The 21,177-nt window shown below is 40.4% G+C and overlaps 2 protein-coding genes across 6 annotated transcripts in view; one reads left to right on the forward strand and one right to left on the reverse strand.

The window, feature by feature from the left end:
- The first annotated feature begins 4,996 nt into the window (after positions 1-4,996).
- On the forward strand, positions 4,997-17,142 carry CCNH (cyclin H). Of its 3 annotated transcripts, none has more exons than XM_049796525.1 (9): positions 4,997-5,287; positions 5,471-5,593; positions 6,962-7,035; positions 7,297-7,507; positions 7,810-7,973; positions 10,246-10,316; positions 13,018-13,129; positions 13,715-13,775; positions 16,800-17,142. In XM_049796525.1, exons 1-9 carry the CDS (start codon positions 5,171-5,173, stop codon positions 16,836-16,838), a joined length of 972 nt encoding a protein of 323 aa, XP_049652482.1. In that variant the 5' UTR covers positions 4,997-5,170; the 3' UTR covers positions 16,839-17,142. The 3 variants fall into 3 exon arrangements, with proteins under 3 accessions (XP_049652482.1, XP_049652484.1, XP_049652483.1); XM_049796527.1 differs by having other exon boundaries at positions 16,090-16,912; XM_049796526.1 differs by lacking the exon at positions 13,715-13,775.
- Positions 17,143-18,039: 897 nt separating this feature from the next.
- The window catches only part of RASA1 (RAS p21 protein activator 1), a 66,801-nt gene continuing 63,663 nt past the window's right edge, over positions 18,040-21,177 (reverse strand). Inside the window, exons 24-25 of one of the 3 annotated variants that reach the window (XM_049796520.1) lie at positions 20,439-20,573; positions 18,040-18,077 (exon numbers count right to left, since the gene is read on the reverse strand). In XM_049796520.1, coding sequence (XP_049652477.1) covers positions 18,069-18,077; positions 20,439-20,573 — 144 coding nt within the window. In that variant the 3' untranslated portion in view covers positions 18,040-18,068. Of the gene's footprint in view, positions 18,078-18,527; positions 19,697-19,731; positions 20,197-20,438; positions 20,574-21,177 lie in introns of those variants that run through there. The other 2 variants (XM_049796518.1, XM_049796519.1) reach the window with 2 other exon arrangements.

Here is a 21,177-nt window from a genome sequence, read left to right on the forward strand (position 1 = left end):
CTTGCCAAATTTAATGCAATAAAGAAGTTAAATGGAAGAAAAAAACAGCTAAACCCACTTAAACAACACTGAGCTCTGTGAAGAGCTACTTCCGTTAAGTCCAGCAAAGGACAACTTTCAGAATGCTGTACACCATGAGGCATACGGGAGATGCTGACATGGCAATGCAGATGACATAGTGCACCAGCACGTGGGACCAACCATTGCTCAAAATGGTATTCTCTCTTCTGGCACCATGAGCAAGCGAAACAGGGAGAACACCCCACTTAAAACACGCTTATGGCAAAGATGGAGAAGAGAAAGAATGATTTAATCCTTGCTATTTCATGGACCACGAGGGGCTGGGTGGGAGCAAATATCTTAATTTCTTGTCCTGAATTTTACAAATCTTGTTATATTTCTATTCTCTTTTCTTCATTTTAAGAGAAAAAAAAAAAGACCAATGGCTAATAAGTGCCTTATTTCCAGTGAAAGACAGTCATCTCATCTCCTCTCTCCTTTTGCAGAAACACCTGCCCTTTAATAAAGAAGATGCAAGAGAAGGAGGGAGGAGGGAGAAAGCCAAGAAAACAAGTAACACAACACATCTCTAAAGTAGTAGAGAAAATGAGGATCTTTACTATCAAGTCTTCCAAGCAACTACACAGGACAGGTCAGGTTAGTCTCTCAGTAAAGGATTCTGGGTAAGATGAGACAGAAAACAACAAATACGGGAAAATATTTTAATTTAGAAGTCTACTTTCATCCATGAACACAGCTATGAATAGAAATTATGTAATTCCCACACAACATACAGATGACATAGGTAATACGGAACAATGTAAAAAGAGTAAATATCACAAACTATAAAGTACAAACTGCCAAACTCTATTAACTATATGCATTTAAGAAAGGAGTTTTGATTCCCCTGGGTCTGCTGTCAGCATTGAGCAGTTTCTCATCTCTACATAATTTTATTTCATTTATTTAAAGATATAAAGAATATCTTTCCTCCATTATAACTGCGACTGGTCATGTCACTGTCATGATCTGTAGAAGAGATAATGAATTCTCAACCTTGTCTCTCAGTCCGCTTTGTCTCAACAACATAGTGAAAGCAGTGACTTCTTCACAGGAAAAAGAGAACTTTCCTTATTATGGTCTAAAGGCCATTTGTCAATTTTCAGATGCTTTCAGCTCCTGTGGCTTGCTGCAATTCCATCAGGTACTAAAGATTCAGAATCAGATGCATAGCATTCAACTCCATTATCTGCGGCATTTAGACCAGAGGGCAAAAACTCATGATGAGCGCAGAAGTAGTTCTGTCTGCTTCCATGTGGCCATTGTTGCCAGGGCAACTATATCCTCCGAAATCCTTGTGTGCTCCACATCTGTCTGGCTTCCCACTGCCTCACCGAAAGACAACATCACAGCATGGCAGAAGCGCGGGGAAAAGGATGAGACTGGCACATCTCCCTTTCATATACGAGGTGCTCACATGTAAAGGCTTCTTAGAATGCCATGGCCAGAAGCACATGAAGTAATCACATAAAGTAACTTTAATTTTCAGTATTTTTATGCCTTAGGTCAGGAAAGAGAGCTCATGGATCTCTGCAGGCTGTACCTGCAGGGTCAACACAAGTGACAGATCTTTAATAAAAGTAACCTATCTTTATCCTTTCCAATCACCGTGCAATCACATAGCAATTTGAAGTAAGGTCTCAGAAAGAACTCCAGCAGCAAATAACACTGAAATTTAGGGGAGTTCACATCAAACCTTACCTTTGTAACAACTTTTTTCCTTTATGTTAAAGTGAACCAAAGCCCCAGCTCTGAGCACTACATTCTGGTACAATTCCTGGATCTCATGTTGTAGCTCAGATTTATTTCCAAAAGTGGTATCTGCCTGGGCTAACTACACCCAAAATTACTGATCCACATACTATCTTGGCTTTTCATGATCATAAACCTTAAAGTGTTTGAAATGCTGAAAAACCTAACCCAGAGATGTTCAACAGACATCTTCTAGGCTGGAAGTGGCCTACATGTCTTATTTATGTGGTCTTCAAGAAATTTGCTTATTCTGCAGTGTCTAAGTGCTCTCACTTTTAAAGTAAATTTCAAGTGCAGTTGGTTCCAAAGAAATCTTTGCAAACATGCCACAACAGTGCTTTCTGAATATGAAGACAGTTGCAGTGAATGACTCAGAGATCCACATCCTCGGTTTCTTACCTTCAGAGTACCATCAGTCCAGAAATCCAGTGATGACTTCTCAGCATCAGTATCAATAATTATATTCATGTGAGATGACATAATGGGAATGAAGTGGGTGGGAAGAATGGAATTGTGAAGAAATTAAAAAGAAAGGCCAAGAACACCAAGGCAAGGTCCGGAAGGGGAAGGGAGAAATAAGAGAAGGAAAAATAAGAAACAAGGGATGAAAGCAACAGAACTTTCTCCATGAATGATTCAGGACATGTCAGTGAAGAACGGCAAAAATAACCACTCTCCTCCATAAAAGCCAGCTTTGGCTCTTGGTCTTCAGGCAAATCTTCCACTGACCTCAACAGATGCCCTGCATGGTATCAAAAGGAGCATACAATTCTGATCGCCCTGAAGGAACTCAGCCCTCACTGCTGAATGAATGTGATGCCTTCACTTTAAGAATAAACAAACATCTCTGCCTCAGCATATTTAAGCTTTGGTCCCATGATTTGTGATTTCTTTGAGACTGTACATTTAATATGCTTTTGAAGTTGTACATTATTAAATGCAAAAGGTTTTCCTTAATATTTAAAAAATGCAAAGCTCAGGAATTGCAAACTGTTGGTTTTGGTCCTTTTTTGCTTATTTAAAGTCTGTGTTTTTGCTGAGAATCCTCAGATTTATGTCCCTATATTGCATATTCAATGTAAGTGAATTATAGCTATATACATATACATTTTTATACTGGTTTGAATGACCAGTACATTTGCCAATATAGTATAGTGCTCCTTCAACAGGATAATCTCACTGGTATCAGTAAGACCAAATAAAAAATAAAGTACTACACAGCATAAGCAAGAAAGGCAAGAATCTGATTTTAACTAGCTTCAGTGTTAGGAAAATTGATAGTCAAACACTGCAAAGTCAAGTAGAAGTCCCTATGATATTATATCCATATATTCAACAAAGTGAGGACTAAAACACAGTATTTCAAATATTAAATTTGGGACTACTGACAAATCCTCAGTAGCATTAAATACAGCAAATATTAAAATCATGTGGTAACAAATTGATGTGTTTTCCCCTCTCAGGCTTTTAATCCTCTCCAGGACCATCAACAAGGTTAACCCTTTGAATGTATCACCACCATGATTTTAGGCTAGTTAGTATCGCAGTTAGGCATAATAATAATAATTAATAATAATAATAATTTGATTATCCTTATACTCAGCTGAATTATGGGAAAAATGAAATATAACTCTCTAAAATTTCTAGAAATTGTGTCATTGATTTGAATGAGAACAGAATTAGCCCCTTGGATTCAAACTGAGGCACCTGTAAAGAACGTGAGATGAGGAAAACACACACAATGACATCAGTCTGATGGGGTCAACCCACACTGTGGCAGAAGCAGAATGTGTGGCCAGAACCACAGTCATCTGGTAACTCATTTTTTAACTTTCTCTTTTAAACAATAGTGTGGAAAAAGAGTAAGAAATAAGAATGGCAAAAGGTTTGCAAAGTAAGACCAGTATAAAGAAAGTACGGACAACTGGTGTCCTGGTTTCAGCTGTGATAGTTAACTGTCTGTGCTGTTTAGAAAAAGAGACTGAATAGAAACTCAAGTGTCTGTATCTAAATGTCAGTGCCATTGGCCTGCCTATATAAAAGAAGTGGAATAATTATCAAAAATGAAAGTGGCAACAGGCACAATATGCAAATTACTGGGGGAACCACACCACTGTTGAAGTGATGGGACAAGCTACTGCGACAAGTTGTTATATCACCTTCATAGAGACATTCATGGAAACCATGTATCAACTTGCGGGACATGAACAATAACTGAATCAACCCTGACATGAGACAGGACTACAGACTAGAAGAGCTGCTAGAGGACTGTTTTTTCTCACATACTTCTTTGAAAACCCACCAAGACCGATTTCGTTTGGTGTAACATAAAGGATTCCCTTCTTACTTTTTTTTCCTAACAGTATTGATGTTGACAAATTACACGGTTTCATAGCTACACGGGTGGAAACTGAACAGTGAATTTCTTTTTTTCATGTCAGCATGCTTCGCGCTATTTTGTAAAAGCCTGAAAAAAAGGTGAAGCAGCGTTTTACAGCCATGCACTATTGTAACCCGACGTACCCAGGGCCACTGTCAGCTAAAACCTCCCCACCCTCGGTGGACCCGGGCGGCCACGGTGCTCCCCAGAAGATTTTTGGAGGGGAGGTTTTGTCTCTGCTGGCACCGCCGTGCTGCGACACGGGGCTCTCCACGCCACGCAGAGCTTCGGTGCCGGGCAACAAGTCCTCTTGCTACACCATTTTCACGAGAATAAAAAAAAAAAAAAAAAAAAAGTATTCCTCGTTTTCAGGGTTTCCTACGCTGTAACGCATTCCACCGCGTATCCCCCCGGCCCCCATCCCACCTCCCTTACTCGCACAAGCTCGACTTTTACTCCATGAGACGACCCGGCGTGACAGACGAACGACGCCTTTTGTGCGGGTGTTTCGCAGCTCGGCCTCCCAGGAGAAGTCCCTCGCTCCGGCCAACTCCCGCTGCTCCCTGCCCCCAGCGGCGGCCAGGGCCTTTCCCGTCGCCTCCCTCAGGGCTCCATACCTTCACACGCAACCCCCTCAGCGCTGCCTCCCAGCTCCCTCAGCCCACGGCTGCCCGCCCCAGGCAGCCCTCAGTCAGCTCCCCGCCGCCTCCTTGGGCCCTCCCGCCAAAACTACAACTCCCGGCAGGCCCCGCGCACGCCATGAGGCAGCTGCCGCCGCCGCCGCCGTCCTCCTCCTCCTCCTCCTCCTCCTCCTCCTCCTCCTCCTCCTCCTTCTCCTCCTTCTCCTCCTTCTCCTCCTCCTCCTCCTTCTCCTCATCCTCCTCTTCTTCCTCCTCTTCTTCCTCCTCTTCTTCCTCCTCTTCTTCCTCCTCTTCTTCCTCCTCTTCTTCCTCCTCCTCCTCTTCCTCCTCGATCGTCATGTACCACAGCAGCACGCAGCGGCGGCACTGGACTTTCCGCAGCGAGGAGGAGCTGGCGCGGTGCCGGGCCGAGGCCAACCGCAAGTTCCGCGGAAAAGCGGTGACGAGCGGGAAGGTGCGGGAGCGTGAGGAGAGTTGGGGGGGTGGGGGGAGCGAGGGTGGCGGCGGGGAGAAGCACCGCGGCCTCCTCCCGGCCGGCGCTCCCTGCGCCTCTGAGGGGAGGAGGAGGAGGAGGAGGAGCGGGGGGGGGAAAGCGGTCGTGCCGGAGCGCAGCCCCTCAGTCAGGCTCCTCTTCTAGGTCCAGCAGACCGACCCTGTCCTTCTGGAGCCCCAGGAGGAGCTGGCGATATGCAAGTACTACGAGAAGAGGTTGCTGGAGTTCTGCGCCGTCTTCAAGCCTGCCATGCCGAGATCCGTGGTGGTAAGCAGCACTGCCTGCTCGGTGCGGCTTTGGTCCGCTGAGGGTCTGCGGTGTGGTGGGTGACGGAGCTCCAGGCCTTCCCCCCCCCCCCCCCCCGCCGTGACTCTGGTTCCTTCGCTTGCTGCTTGCTTGTCTTGTTCTTGGGAGCACCGATGGCTTTCAGGGTTTTTTTGCCTTCCAGTGCCGCAGTTTGTGTTTCAGACCTCTTTTTATCTCTTTCTGTTCTCTGGGCAGTGCAGCCGTTTCAAAAACAGAGGGTTATTTCTCAGTTTCATCCATTTCACACTTGCCTGGATGACTGCTGTTTTCGTTCCTCTCCTTTAAGCAAAGAGGAGAAGCAAACCTAACGATACATGGACTGGAGGATACAATGAAATGATCCTGCTGTAGCTAAAGGAGGCAGTCCCAAAGTTGGGCTGTTGTCCAGTTGTTTCTCAAGCATTGGTGCTTGTCTGACCACAAAATAAGCTGGCTCAAGCATCAGTACCGGCTGTAAACTAACCTACAAAGAAAAAAAACCCAAACCCAATCTTATCTCTGAACTGACTTACCTTGAAAGCAGAAGAGTGCATTTCAGAAGAGAGTGGGGACTTACAGCTGAAGCAGGGAATGAAATTGTGCTTCTTTTGTTACCTAGCCATTAAGATGTATAACCTATATTGCCCCCTGTCAGTCCTCCTGTTTTCTGACCGGTGTGGTGAATAACAAAGATGAAGAGTGTCTTGTCTGAAGATGCGTTTGACACATAGCAGTAGGCTGTGATTACATGCTCTGTGGAGCCAGACCTTATATTTCAGAAGTCGCCCCTGTAGAGTATGTGTGCTGGATCAGACTATCCAAGTAATGGTTTTGGAAAACATCTGCTTTCATGCCTATGGCGTTCAGATCAGCTCAGAAATTTGGCATTGACTGCAGTGCTTCTAGACACACAGAGAAGCATAAATGTTAAACATGTTGGGAAATTTACTGATCTGAAAAGTCACATGTCTTGGCTGGGATTACTCACAACTTTCAGGATAATTTTTTCAGTCTTCAGTTTTTAAGTTTCATTTAAGTACCAGATTTTTCTCATGAAGATATATTAGGCTTTTTGAGCATTGCCTTCCTAAATATGTCTAAAAATGGAGGAAGAGATAATCAAGCTGCCATTTTGCAAGGCTCTTGCAGGCATAAATGTATTAGACTTTGAAATATTTAATGACGTTAATTACATTGTGTGCATCTTGGTGCCTTAGTGTATCCTGTATGTCTATAGTATATATTCAAACTTGCCTGTTCTGTTTTGTAATTAATTTTTTAAATTTTTTTTTTTCTTAATCCATTTTGGCTTCTATACTTACTTTTCCCTCCTTTTATTTTTTAATTTAGGGAACAGCTAGCATGTATTTCAAGCGCTTTTACCTCAATAACTCGGTGATGGAGTATCATCCTCGGATAATCATGTGAGTTATCAACACATCCTGTCAAGCAGAACATTGTGGATATACTCTTTATATCTGTAAAGACCTGAAAAAATGAGAAAGGAAATCTGAGAGCTTAAATATGAGTAAAGACAAAGTATGGTCACTTTCAGTTTCCATTTGGAAAAGTTTGCTGTGTTCAGAATGTGGTGTTTAAATGATAAAAATTTTCTGAACAGAACTCTTGATAAAAAGATGGATGCTGCATCTGTGAATTGTTTGCTTTTTTTTTCCCTCCTCAAGGCTAACATGTGCGTTTTTGGCCTGTAAAGTAGATGAATTTAATGTGTCCAGTGCACAGTTTGTTGGTAATCTTCGAGAAAGCCCTCTTGGACAGGAGAAAGCCCTTGAACAAATACTGGAATATGAACTACTGCTTATTCAGCAACTGAACTTCCATCTTATTGTCCACAATCCATACAGGCCTTTTGAGGGATTTCTAATTGATTTAAAGGTAGTATTTTTTTATATGCTACATACTCTATTTACTAACATAATATAAATCTGTTGTGGGTTGTGTTAGAAAACCTTATTTCCTTTTGTGCCTGTGATCTGAAAAGATCTCATTTCTAAAGTGGTTGGCAAATATCTGAAAGGAAGTCAGTTTAGTTGTTGTCTTTAAGCACTTTATTTTTGGAATAAGAAGATGACCTGCTACTTTTTAGCTTTACCAAATATTGTTGAATTGTGTGTTCTGAGCTCATGAACCAGAAGATGAGGAACAGCTACTCACTTTCCTAAATACTTATTTTTTAGACTCGCTATCCAATGCTGGAGAATCCTGAAGTTTTGCGGAAAGCAGCCGATGACTTCCTCAATCGAGTGGCTCTGACAGATGCATATCTGCTCTTTCCTCCCTCTCAGATAGCTCTCACTGCCATATTATCTAGTGGTTCAAGAGCAGGAATTAATATGGAAAGGTAGTCTCTTTTTTTTTTTTTTTTTTTTTTTTTGCTATAGGTATGATTTAAACATTTTATTTGCTTCATGTATAAATTTGTTTTGGTTTAGACATTCTTAACTAGTAGAAGTGTGTGTTTACTGATTGTTAACACTCTGGTATATTCTTTAAGTATGTTTCAAAACTGAGATGGTACTGGTTTGGGGTTTTTTTCCATTTTCAAAAAGTAGGTGATAAATGCCATTAGCTGGTGTCTGCTTTTTATGTTCCTTTGCAAGAAGGAAAAAAAAGTCAAACTGATGACTATGCCCTAATTAGAACAGCATAAGATTTTCAGACTTACCTTGAAGATTAGAGTGAATGAAGTGGAAATACAGTAGAAACTAAGAGTATGAAACACTTAAAGAATCACTTACCTTAAAAATCTTACTTTTTTTTTATCTAAGGTTACAGAGTCAAATGAAATTACACTGAACTGACAGCTGCTAGGCCTGTGCAGCTGAGTGCTGTATTTGGCTGGTGGAACTGTTCACTTTCTGTGGAAGTGGACTAATGATAAGGTGCTGTTTGAAATCAGTCCCTTCTTTCCTTTGTGTGGTCTAGCCACTGGTGTTTGCAAAGGCATTGTCAAACACTTTGATGTCATTGCTGAAATTTATGGTTTGTTTGGTTTTGTCCTTTTTAAGGACAAAACATACTCTTCCTCAAAAAACAAGTGAGGTAGTTGCTGTAAGTAGCTGTATCTGGGAGTGTTTTAATCATGTGATGCTCTATGTGAGCATTTTGTATCTAGAGTGTAAAGCTTGCAAGCACAAGGGCTGATGCTAAATTCAAACAGTTCTTTTTAAAGAAGCTTTCCTTCTGCCTGCTCTAAATGAATCTCAAATCTCTCTTGTTCTAAAAGAGCGAGATGGTGTGGGAGCATCCTCTACAGGGTTTACCGTCCTTTCAGAATAGTGTAAAAACGTTCAGGTGCTGACTATAACTTGAAACTTGTTGATGTCATTCCTGAATTTATATTCCGTACTACTTGTGCCAAATTTCAGAAAAGCATGCTTACAAAAAGAACTACAATAATTTGCAGATAGTGTGTGCATCAAGGTATGTGAACTTTTATCTTTGCGTATTCATGAAGAACTCAAGTCTTCATTACCTGTCTGCACCATACAGTTGCTGTAACCTTGTCATTTGTTGTTTTATGTGAGTTTGAGCTGGTGGACATGAGAGAAGCTAATGCTGCAGCTTGGGTCTTGTGGACCTGTGAGTAGGTGTGCCTGCAGAAGAGGGACGGAACATGGAAGGTTTGGAAACCTGTTGCTTTCATGATGTCCGTGTATAGGTCAGTCTTGAAAAGAGCTCCAGGAAAAAAGAGGTGCCACAGTGCTCTGGCTAATAGGTGGCTCCAAATTAATCTTCAGTTCTGGTAACAGCACAAGGTTAAATAATACTCTACAAGAGCAATGATGCTAATGGAGCCGCTATCAGCTTATAGCAATTACTGTCTTCATGGTGGCTGATGCCTCAGTCTGGGAGCTGCAGGTGATACAGCTGTGTATGTCTATGAAGTAAGTTTGAAGTTAACACAGACTGAACAGATTGAAATACTTTGGACTCTTTAGATTTTTGTAATTTATCCATAAGTGCCCTTCCCAGGAAGGGATAAAGCTATTTGGTTGTTGTGGATCTTGGTGAGGATTGTTGCTCCTGTGTGTTGGGGTTTTAACCAGGTGATGTGTGTATGTATTAATGTTCTTACTAAAAGGAGGTTTGAATCTCTGAGGGAAGAGGAAGGGACCTGCCAGACTCTTACAAGACAGCATTTAGGATTTGCTTTCAGCTGCCAAAAGCAGCAGTCCCATCTTAAAAGCTTTGCTGTCTGTCTGTTGGTCTGTCTGAAGACTATTCCTCTGTAGTATTTGCTTTTCCTGCAGTCATATTGTGCAATAGTGTGATGTTAGCATGACACTTCATAGAATCTTAAATGTAAGTTGATTTAACTCAGTGAGGTTTACTTACTTACAAATGTTTTAATTCTGCAATGTTGGAACTTTGGTTCTTTACATGGCCGGGGAATACTTTTGTCACATTCTTATGGAAGAACATTGCAAGTGACAGATAAGCTTTTTATCATGTTATAGCACATATGTAACCGAAGTGTTCTTACTAAGTCTAATCATAAAGCTCTACCAGATGTAAATAATAAATAGTATAAGTTTTATTAACTAATCATAGCTGCCACAAATAATTATGACAAATAATTTAAGAACTTATTCTTCCTTGTATCTTTGCAGTTACTTGTCAGAAAGTCTTATGCTGAAAGAAAACCGAATATCCTTAGCCAAGCTACTAGATGGCATGAAATGTAAGTAAACACTAGAAAAATATGATAAACAGTACCTTTAAAAGAAGAAAAAACAGCTTTTCCCAAACAACAAAAGCTTTAAGCAGAAAGGTGTGCTTCCAGTGGTTTTCTTCACCTCGGAGCATGCGTAAGGTAAGTAAAACATGGGCAGTAGAGTGAGCTACCTTGCATGTGGATGCAAGGGAGGAAACATCAAGACCTTCCTATGGTATGAACAAATGAGATTAAAAGGCAAAAAGGGCCTGATGCTTCTCAGAACATAAGTCAATTAAGTGATAGCAACTGACACAAAAGAGAGAAATCTATTTGGGGAACTAGATAATGTTTTTTGTAACTCAGGATGAAATTACAGTTTTCAGTCAGTGTGTCTTAAATTACAGCTTCAGGCAAAAGCCTGCACATAACTGCTTCTACCACCAGAGGGTACCTTTTCTAAGCTAAATGATTAATGTTAAGTGATATGCCAGGATTTATTCTTTACTTCCGTTTTGCAGCTATAAAGGTGTTTCAAAAGATGTTTAGGTTTGCTAGTGTGAGAAGTGTATATGTATATGCACACACATATACATATTAAAAATACCAAGAATGCTAGCATGGTTTAGCTAAGATAACGGGGAATGTAGTACACTGATTATTACCTTTTTTTAATGAAATGAAAAGGCGGGGATAAGAAATCAGTAAGTAATCAGTTATTTAATGCTTTAAGGTAATGCACACATTTAAAATGGGAGAGTGGTAGCATAAAAAATGCAGTCCTTTGACTGAGCTGACTTGAGTAGTGAATGCATAATACAAGTCACCGGGGTCTAAAAATTCAATTTAAATTGAATTTATAAAACTTAAGCTGCTCTTCCCTTTCTCTTCCTGCTAACAAATCCAATCTTCAGGTTTTCATTGCTGAGATGCAAAGGGAATGCTGGGATCACTTATTCTTCACTTGCGTTATTCTGGACAGTAGCTTTACCCCAAAGGCAGCCCTTCTGTAAACATATGATGGCTGGAAGGACATTTTGAAGCATCTGTAAATTACTAGTTTTACAGAGAACTGGTGGTAGAGGAAAAAATCTTGTTTCTTGCAGTGTAGCTGTAAATTTAATTTGCATTCTTAACAAGACTGGGACCAATCTTTTCTTTTTTTTTTAAGACTGAGGTACAATGCTGAATACAAAAAAAATATCCGTATATTTTGATGATTGTTAGCAGAGTAATATGAACTCTGTATTATTGTAATTTCCCTTGAGGAAATCCAGAATCAACAATAACAACTTGTTTCAGTGTAGTACTTAGTGCTCAGCTTCTCCTGTACCTTGATGTTGTTTAGAATTAATCTTCAGATGTAAGAAGGTAGTTAAGTCTTACATATGCAGTCTTTGATCCTCTGAAATTTGAGTGCTATGTGGGATGAGAAGTTATGTAAGCAAGCAGTTTGAGAGGAGTTAATATTTTGAATGTCTAATGCTTGCTTTGACAAGGATTTTACTTGATAAGCTTTCTGTCTCAACTATTAGCAGTATGTTGCCTGTTGCCTTTTTGAGTCTGTTTAAAAACTAGACAGAATGCTTTCAAAACCTTACAGAGGTGTGGACTTCAGAACTTCTTGATTCTCCTTTTTCTCTATGTACCATTTTGATTTTTTTGGGTGTAGGGTGGTTTGGTTGTTTTTTTTTTTTTCCCCTAGTAGAAGCTGCTTGAAAATGTATACTGTGCTCCTGTTACAATGAGGGAAGGGAGGGTAAACTGTTGGCTGAAGCTTACCTATGAGGGATAAGCCATACTACTGATTGATAAACTTGAGTAATTCACACGTGTGGTGGGTTGACCCTGGCTGGAGGCCAGGCGCCAACCAAAGCTGCTCTATCACTCCCCTCTTCAGCTGGACAGGGGAGAGAAAATATAACAAAAGGCTCGTGGGTTGAGATAAGGACAGGGAAAGATCACTCAACTGATTACCCTGATGGGCAAAACAGATTCAACTTGGGGATATGACTTTGGTTTGTTACCAATCCAGTCATAGTAGGGTAATGAGAAATAAACCCAAATCTTAAAACACCTTCTGCCACCCCTCCCTCCTTCCTGGGCTCAACTCCACTCACCATTTTTTCCATCTTCTCCCTGCCCAGCAGCGTGGGTTGGGGTCAGTTCAGCACATGTTGTCTATGCTGCTCCTTCCTCCTCAGGGGCAGGACTCATCACACTCTTCCCCTGCTCCAGCGTGGGTTCCTCCGCGGGCTGCAGGTGGAGATCTGCTCCACCGTGGACCTCCATGGGCTGCAGGGGGAACAGCCTGCCTCACCATGGTCTTCCCCACGGGCTGCAGGGGAATCTCTGCTCTGGTGCCCGGATCACCCCCTCCCCACCTTCTTCACTGACCTTGAGGTCTGTAGGGTTGTTGCTTTCACATGTTCTCACCCCTCTCTCTGGCTGCAGTTTTTTGTGGTGGAACTTTTTCCCCCTTCCTTCTTAAATACATCCTCCCAGAGGTGCTGCTACCATCACTGATGGGCTCAGCCTTGGCCAGCAGCGGGTCCATTTTAGAGCCAGCTGGCATTGGCTCTGTTGGACATGGGGGGAAGCTTCCAGCAGCTTATCACAGAAGCCACCCCTGTAACCCCCCCGCTACCAAAACCTCGCCACACAGACACAATACAAGGTAGAGTAGAAATTATTTAATGTGCTTAGTGCTCTGTTGTTTCCACTGTAGGCATGAAAAATCTCATAAAGAAATATGAACTGCCAAGGCCTGAGGAGGTTGCTGCTCTAAAACAGAAATTAGAGAAGTGTCACAGCTTGGAGCTTTCACTTAATACAAACCCGTAAGTAGATACTTACTCTTTGATGTTTTAAACTTTTGCCTTTTTTATTGCTACAGAAACATTAATTTTTGGTGATCTGAGTGATTGAAAATGAAAACATCTAAATGTACACAGAAGGATGTCTGTTCACATGCTTACCATGTGAGTCTCTACTCAAAGCTGAGTACCAAGACTCAGTAGTGCTTTCAGTAATATGTAAATATGGCCTTTTGTGCTAATTTGCACTGCAAGCTGTAAATAATTATTTTGTACCATGGAACTGGAATCCTGGGTGGCTTCTAAGATCTGGCCACTTGGTGTCATATGTAATGACAATCAAGGGCTTTAACATCACATGATTAAAACAAGAATTGTGTAAAGGGTTAATGTTTTCTTAAGACTTATGTGGATGGCAAAGGACTTCCTGATTTTTCTTTTCTGCCGCTTTCACTTTACTACCCACTAGGAACTTCCAGCAAGTTGGTAGTTGAGGCTTTGGTATTTTTTTTGTGACAGATACATTCATAATCTAATCTTGTGGCCAAATAGAGAGACTGATTTAGAAAAATACCTAAACATTTCACTTTTTCTCTGGATGGGTGTTAGGAAGAAGAGGAAAGGTTATGAAGATGATGAGTATGTCACAAAGAAACCTAAAACGGATGAGGTCAGTAAACCTATTGTACAAGTACTTGTCTTTCCACTCTAACTGCCAAGACAAAAGTGACACAGTTACTGAGACAGACTTCTGGGAGTGTTCTTAAATACCCCAGTCTTTTGTGGGGAGGGGGAAGAACACACAGGCCATCCTTCCTGCTCTTTCCTGTGCTTTGAAAGTCTTTTGACAAACCATAGACAACATCAAGCTGAGTACTTTCAGCACGTCGCACTCAATGATCCCAGTGTGGGGAAATAGCTGTGAAGTTGAAATTTGGAATATTGCAATGAAAGGAGGTTTTGGAAGGCCAGGAACTGAACACTTGAGGAGAAATCCAACCTCTACAGGTGGAAACTCGCTCCTCAGGATGAAATAAATGAGTAGATGCTGAAATATACTCAGACAGGCTTTTTTCATGGAAGTTTTATGTGATGTTTTTTCTGCTGGCCCGTGTTTCTGAAACTGTTTCCATTTACTTTATTTAGCTTCTTGCACAAACCAGAAGTCAGCTGCTGAACTAAATTTCTACGTCAGCCCATTTGCTAGCGCGGCTTGCATAAATTACAGATGGGTAGCTAGTACCTCAGGTTATAAGACCAAGTATAAATAAGGTAGAGATAGACTGAGGAGGGTGACTCAACAAATGAAAACAGAACTAAGGTAATCCTTCAGATCTAATCTGAAGACCTTTTAGGGCTTCCTTTGTAATGTGACTGGAAGTTGGAGAGAATACAATCTGGTGGAAGAATAGCTTTGTGAAGAACCCTTTTTAACTGGACTCCTTGATACTGAAAACATTCTACATCCTGATAGTGTATGACACCTGAAGTATGGTGTTTAGAAAAACTTGCTAACAGCTAAAGAGAGTTGTCCATCAAAATCTTAACACAAAATGCAGGCTGTGTCTTTTTATCATTAAAGGAGTCTTGCTATTATAAATTATCATGATGCTATAATGTCAAACTAGAACCTAAATGATTTGAACAAGATTATGGTAAAATCATCATTGAAAGTATGCTGTAACAAAATGTGGAACCTCAAGCATATTTTACGGTAACTATTTAATGTGGTAAAAAATTTGACTAGTGTTTACTCCAAATGCCAGTCTTAAAAACCATATTGAAACTGGCAATTCTGTAAAACTACCACTTCCGTAACTTTTCACTTTCTCACAAAATGACTTGGAGAACAGTGCCAACTAAGCTCTGGAGACTTGCTTCTTGCCTGCCCCAGTTTAATTTGAAGGGGGTATTATTTTAGTTATGCTGCCATGGTTTAAGGCAATGTTGATTTGGGGGTTTCTTATTAAATTATATTCACAGTTCTTTTTCCAAATTAATAAACTCAATGAATTCACATAGTGTACAACATTTCACAATAAGCTCTTGCACAGTTTTAACAGCTCCTGAAACTTAGGATTTTTCAATACTGATTTATGTGAACTGCCAAGGGTTTGTACTTGTATAGTTATTTCTCAGTAATTATCACATGCAAGAGCAGATCTGAGCTGCCCGGACATAAGGGAGAAAGGGCGTTTTAAGTTTTTGAAAGCTTACAGTATGTGCCCACAGTTAGCTGATAGTAAGGATATTTATATCTGTAAGTAATCAGGCTGTAGTAGACAAGTGCACCATCAGTTCTAATGCATTTGTAAGATTTTGTTTCTTGACTGAATAGTTTACAGCTGAAGCTAATACAATAGCAGGCTGTAACTGGTATGGAGAGGTCATCAATTTGAAATGATAGAAGAAACACAGAGAGTACTGGTTAAACACTGATGACTCAGCTGCCAAAGTGATGAAGCCATAAAAAGCACAAGATACTAATGAAAGGTTGCAATATGTGCTCTTGTGGAGATCTCTACGTGGTTGTCCATAATGAAGAAGCACGAGCTAAACCTCAAACAGGGGTTAAAAAGGGGCTGATAAAATGACTGTCTCCATGACTTTAAGAGTAGGCATGGATAACTAGTTTTAAGGTTAAAGGCCTTAGTCACCAGCAGTTAAATTTTTAATTTTTTTTTTATTTTTATTTTTTTTTTAGTTTTTCTTCTGTTCATGGAATACTTATGTATGTTAGGTACTAAAGCCTGGCTATAAAGAGCACAGCTTTTTTTGGTGTGCGTTTGGTGGGGGAGGGTGGTGGTGTTCTTGGTAAGTATTGTGGCATGCTTGCAGAAGCAAGAAGTAGGGCTGAGTCCCAGCAGGCTTTCAATCCTGTGTTCTGGGATTAGCCCCTATTAGCTAGAACAAATAAATATATCAAAGGGAAGATTTTTTTATATATACTTGACTAAGTTATTTCTGTTTTATTCCCTGCACAGGACACTGAGCACGCTGGGTAATATTACCTGGGAGGGGCGCGCAAGAAACATTTCAAGTAAACCCAGGAATCAAAACTTAATTGGAGTCTCACAACAGACTAGGGCATACCTAAAGTAACTCCTGTAACTGTGCTCGTGTTTAGCAGTGGGAGCAGGTCTGAGCAGAAGTCCAGATCATGACGAGTCTCAGGAAAGGAAATACTCTTTCATGTTGTTCAGCAGTTCTTGGCCATGACCTTGGGTCAGGCATGTGATGAGAATCTGAAGGGGAACTTAAACACATTTTGTCAAGTAACTGCTCTGTAGGCCTTGGCATGAATTCTTATTTCCAGTTTGAGCTAGTCTTGTAATTTAACCAGGTCTGACAATTGCTACTGGTTGTCAGAAGTAGAGTGGAATGTACAAGATAAGCATGGTTGAGCATCCTGGCAGAAATGTTCATCTCTCACATAATGTGGCCAAGCACTGTGTTTAAAATCAGTTTAAACTTACTATTTAAGTCTATTACTGATGGCAGACACAGTTCAGAGATGTGAAAAGTTATCTGTGTTACTTAAATTCTCTTTGCCTGGCATACATAGCAGAAGTTACTGTGACAGCAGGTGCAGTAGTGTCATGTACTTACAGTTAGGTAGTGCCTGGCCCACCTTACTGTAAAATACACCAAATTCACCTGTTGCTCAAGGCATTGCTTTTTTCCCTTCCATTAGGAAGAGTGGACTGATGATGATCTTGCGGACTCACTGTAACCTCAAAGGAAGATGGAATTCTACCACTGTAGAAACTACTGTTTGGTGTCAAATGTGAACCTCTCTGCCCCAGGTTCCTTAATCTGTGGCATGGGGTATTTATTATGTCAGTTTTTGGTATCTTTGCAATAAAGCACTTGACCTTGCTAAAATAATTAGTTGCAGTTCCATTAAACCCTCATCCATTCAAGGTCAAACATTAGTAAGAAATGTTTGCTTTAAGACACATTACTCAGGGAAGAGTTTTGGTTCAGGAACAGTTAGAGATGTGACTAAGTGTAGGATTACAGCATGGCAGTTGCTAATGTCAAACTGGATATTTAGTGAACTGGATAATGCAAGCAGGAGACAGATCTGGTAACAACCCCTGTGTGGTTTGGATGTGCTCCCCTTTTCCCAAGCTTGTCATTGAAGCAGCTAAAAGAATACAGCTGTGCCCATTACACTTGGTACCTTTGGTGAGCTCCTCACAAATGTACTAAGCAGCTGCAGTGATGTATTTTACAACATGGAAAGCAATAATCATACCTTTGTGACTTACTCTGCAGCAGTGAGCTCCGATTAGGTTACTGAGACTAACTTATTTGGGGGCAACTGAGAAAAGTATTATTTCTAAAATCTTCCTAAGTAGTGAGATGTCTTCCAACTCTGGAGCAAAGTCTACTTCCTTTTCATACAGTGTTTTAGAACATAAGCAGTTCTACAGTACACCCACCTAAATGCAACTTTGGGAGTTTCCTAGTTTCATTCTCACCACTGCATTTTGTATGTATGTAATAGGTAAATAGGCAGCCAGATCTGTTCTCCAAAGTTTCTGGGTTTTACCATGTTATACTACCTGCACCCAGCCAACTAAATCTACAAAATAACTCATCCACTCTGGTTCTGACAAATCCTTCTATACCACCATCATCAGCTGACTAGTCAGGTAAGAAAACCAGCTATCGCAACTTGACATCAGAAAGCCTGACACCATTTACACACCCTCTTCAAAATCAGGTGAAGAAGTGTGACTTAGTAGAGTTTAATCATGTACTGAGATTCTGAACTGGTTGGAAGCTATAAGTTCTTCACAGAAAAAAATGTTACAGACTGGGGCTGTGACTTGTGCAACCTAACAGTATATAGAGAGAACAAAGTAGGGCAGAAAAAAAGACTGATAATTACCTTTTCCTCTGAGATGCAGTTTAATACAGGCTCCTGACAGTGGTAAGTCAAGCCGTGGTTTTATCAGACGATCTAAAAAAGAATTCAGTAGAACCAAGGTCTTGCAAACAGAGGTCTGCCTTCACTAGGCTGTATTAAGAGCCCCACCTGTCTACCACATGTAGTTAGTACTCATGACACTCGGGCGTGCTCAGCTACAGCACTGGGCACCTGCCTGCACAGAATTTGCCCCATCTGGAGCAAGAGCCAACTGCAAACCTAGAAGACGTTCACTAATGTTACACCAAAGAAACTCTACACAATTTAGCATGACAGTGAATGGACAAAGCAGTTCTAAGAGATAGGAGGTACAGTGCAGTTGTTCAGTGGTGTAACAACTGTGTTTGTATTACACAGTTATTTATATGATTATCTTATTAGTCTTTTCAGTGAATCTCAGCATCCTTTTATTCCTTATTAGATCGCTGCCTAAAAAAGTTACAAATGGTGATGCCAAAATACCTTCCAAATCAACTGCATATTTGACTTTTAATTTTTTTTAAACAGTTTTAACATCTGCTTTCTCGCCCTGTGAGAGATATGTACAAATTAAGGCATATGGACAGGGTAATGCTGTTCTGAGGATTCATGCTTAAAATGACACTGCATGAACATTTCAAAGTACATCATGTGCAGACACTGTAAAAAACTTCCAGAGCAGCCAAAGTTAGCCAGTTTCCATAAAGAGTTGATCTGCAGCTCGATTTATTTTAAAAACTTACTTTTCACTTATAAAAATAGTATTTATGCTAGACTTACAGTACACAAAAGACCAACCAATACATATTTTATAAAATGGTTTAATGGATGCATGCATGTCTGATACAATGATCAATAAATTTACTGAAGTAAAATTATTTACTGTTGTAAACATTTTACAAAAGCATTGTGATTTATCTGGCTATATAGTTCTTGATGGAAGAACTATTCAGACTGAATCAGTGGCACATCAAAAAATAAAGCTGACAAGACCCACTCTGCATATTCTCTCTCAACATGATTCCAGCAAGAGAAACAGCATGGTATAAAAAGTGTAGAGTAAAGATTGTTCCTACCATAACATCAAATTCTGGAAACTGTAAATACAAGTTAAAGTGGTTGAAACAGTCAAAAGTCATAATTATTGTAACCAGTCAGAAATTACAGTAAGAAATGTTATCCAGTTATATGCGGCTGTCAAAACAACACACTTCTTTTCATGTCAGTTGATCATCCTTTTCCAACAAGACAGCAAAACTTTGGCAATCGGAGGTGCTGAAAATAATTTTCCAAGTTCAAGATACAGTCACAGCATTTTCTTTGCGGAAGGTGAACTGTACACCAAGGCTCAGAGGTTGTGAAAACTGTTTCCAAGTGGAAAAAAGTGCAAATGTCCTGCACAGATAGCTTAAAAAGCTGCTGGTACAATCATTCACCAACAGAATCTTTGTTTTCTTTTTGCATAGTTCACACATCACTGGGAATGTGACAGGGTGTGCTATTTTTGGCAAGAGCAAGAAGAAAGTGATACTGGTGTGAGTCGCCATGTTGGGCATGCTGGATCCATGCAGAATTCAGGTAGAGGGCTGCTACCTGATGTTATTAGACAATGAATACTGATTTTGTTTTTGTTGAAGCAGTTCAGTAATAGCCAAAAGCTTCTTAAGAACATGCTGTGGAGAGTCAGTGAAACATACATTAGCTACTGGAAACAGAACAGTCTGGCTTGAGAAGCATTTTCAGCATCAGCCTATCAGATGTGCTACTAGATAGTTTAAAATATATTTTAAAAAAACAAACCCCCCAAAACCCCATCTAATCCCCTAGTCAATAAGACATTACCTTCAAAAGGGGAAGTCTAAAACAGCTTTATGAACTCTGCCTCTCCACCCATGCCATCTTTTTGCTACGTTGTTGTTTAACAGGGAGGCTAAAAAAGTGTACTGCTAACACACTGGTGGGCTTTGGTAGAAAAGTTTGTCATGTTTGTTTATGAATGTACTGGCAAATTAGAAAGCAGAAATGAGGTATCAATAGAAAGCTAACAAAAGTAAATTTAGTTCTCAACTGAAAAAAAACCAAAATCCTAAAACTAACAACCTGGAGAGCCTGTCAGGAGACAGTAATTTTGTGGCTTTAGGCTTCCTTTAGAAACTGAAGCATCCTCTGGAAGCTTTAAAAAAAAAAAAAAAAAAAAAAAATCAAAACCCAAACCTCTGGTTTTGTTGCATGAACAAACAAAACTATGGACTTAGTATTTACAGCTAATAACCTCCTGGCGGAATGCACATGTTTTAAAATATTTATCAGTCATACACCTAGCCAGAAATACTGTACAAGAATCCCAATATGAAGGAGTAACTTGAGACGTACTGTCTGTACCTGCAAATTGTTTTGTTAACTTTTGTCGCTTACCTGCATTACACCTCGCTCGTTACTGAGCGTCCGGAGTTCATCTGAGTGTGCCACACATATCTCATGCAAGGCTGCCAGATCACGAGATAGGTCAGTTCTAGAGTGTTCTGTAGTGTCTGGAAGCTCAGGAACATTCTTCAACAAAAAAGATGAGGGCAGATTTAAGACACCGAGTACCCGGGCACACAGGAAGATGAATTAAGCTCTACAGCTCTGCTGATGCAGTTGTTTTATACTGCAAGCAAGTGCTGCAATGTTAGTCTTTCCAGCTAAGTCTCCAGTCCATCTTTCTACTATGAATTATGGACTTCCTCCTCTCCACAAGCTCACAATGCGTTTTATGAGTATACTCCAATTTCTACTCCTGCTAGAAGGGTTCTTACTAAAAGATCTGGTAGTGCTACACTACACTGCGCTGACCAGAAAGCTACTGCATAGACTCATAACCTTCCCCCCTAAATGAGGGGGAATCCATCCACTAGGTGCTTTTTTTTCCAACCTAAATGAGAGAACAGCAGTAACAAGAATTCAGCAAAATCTGTAACTATCAAGTAACTCATTAAACTGGTCATAACAATGTAATTAAAACAGTAGATTAATTCAACAGTTATTTTCAAACCAACAGTTTTCAGACATCTCATGCAAAATCTGTCATTTAAAGGAAAGTGATGTATCATCGTATGCATAAGGTGCAATTTAACCAGAAAAAGGTGACGTATGGCAACCTATGCAAATGCCA

This window comes from Accipiter gentilis, chromosome Z (genome assembly GCF_929443795.1).
Source record: "Accipiter gentilis chromosome Z, bAccGen1.1, whole genome shotgun sequence".
Lineage (NCBI taxonomy): Eukaryota > Metazoa > Chordata > Aves > Accipitriformes > Accipitridae > Astur > Astur gentilis.

What these genes read in the sequence shown, in the direction of transcription:
- CCNH (XM_049796525.1), top strand. Translation starts at nt 5,171, where the DNA reads ATGTACCACAGCAGCACGCAGCGGCGGCACTGGACTTTCCGCAGCGAG. An exon ending in GATTTCTAATTGATTTAAAG is followed by an intron (nt 7,508 to 7,809) that starts GTAGTATTTTTT and finishes CTTATTTTTTAG; the next exon opens with ACTCGCTATCCAATGCTGGA. An exon ending in CTTTCACTTAATACAAACCC is followed by an intron (nt 13,130 to 13,714) that starts GTAAGTAGATAC and finishes GATGGGTGTTAG; the next exon opens with GAAGAAGAGGAAAGGTTATG.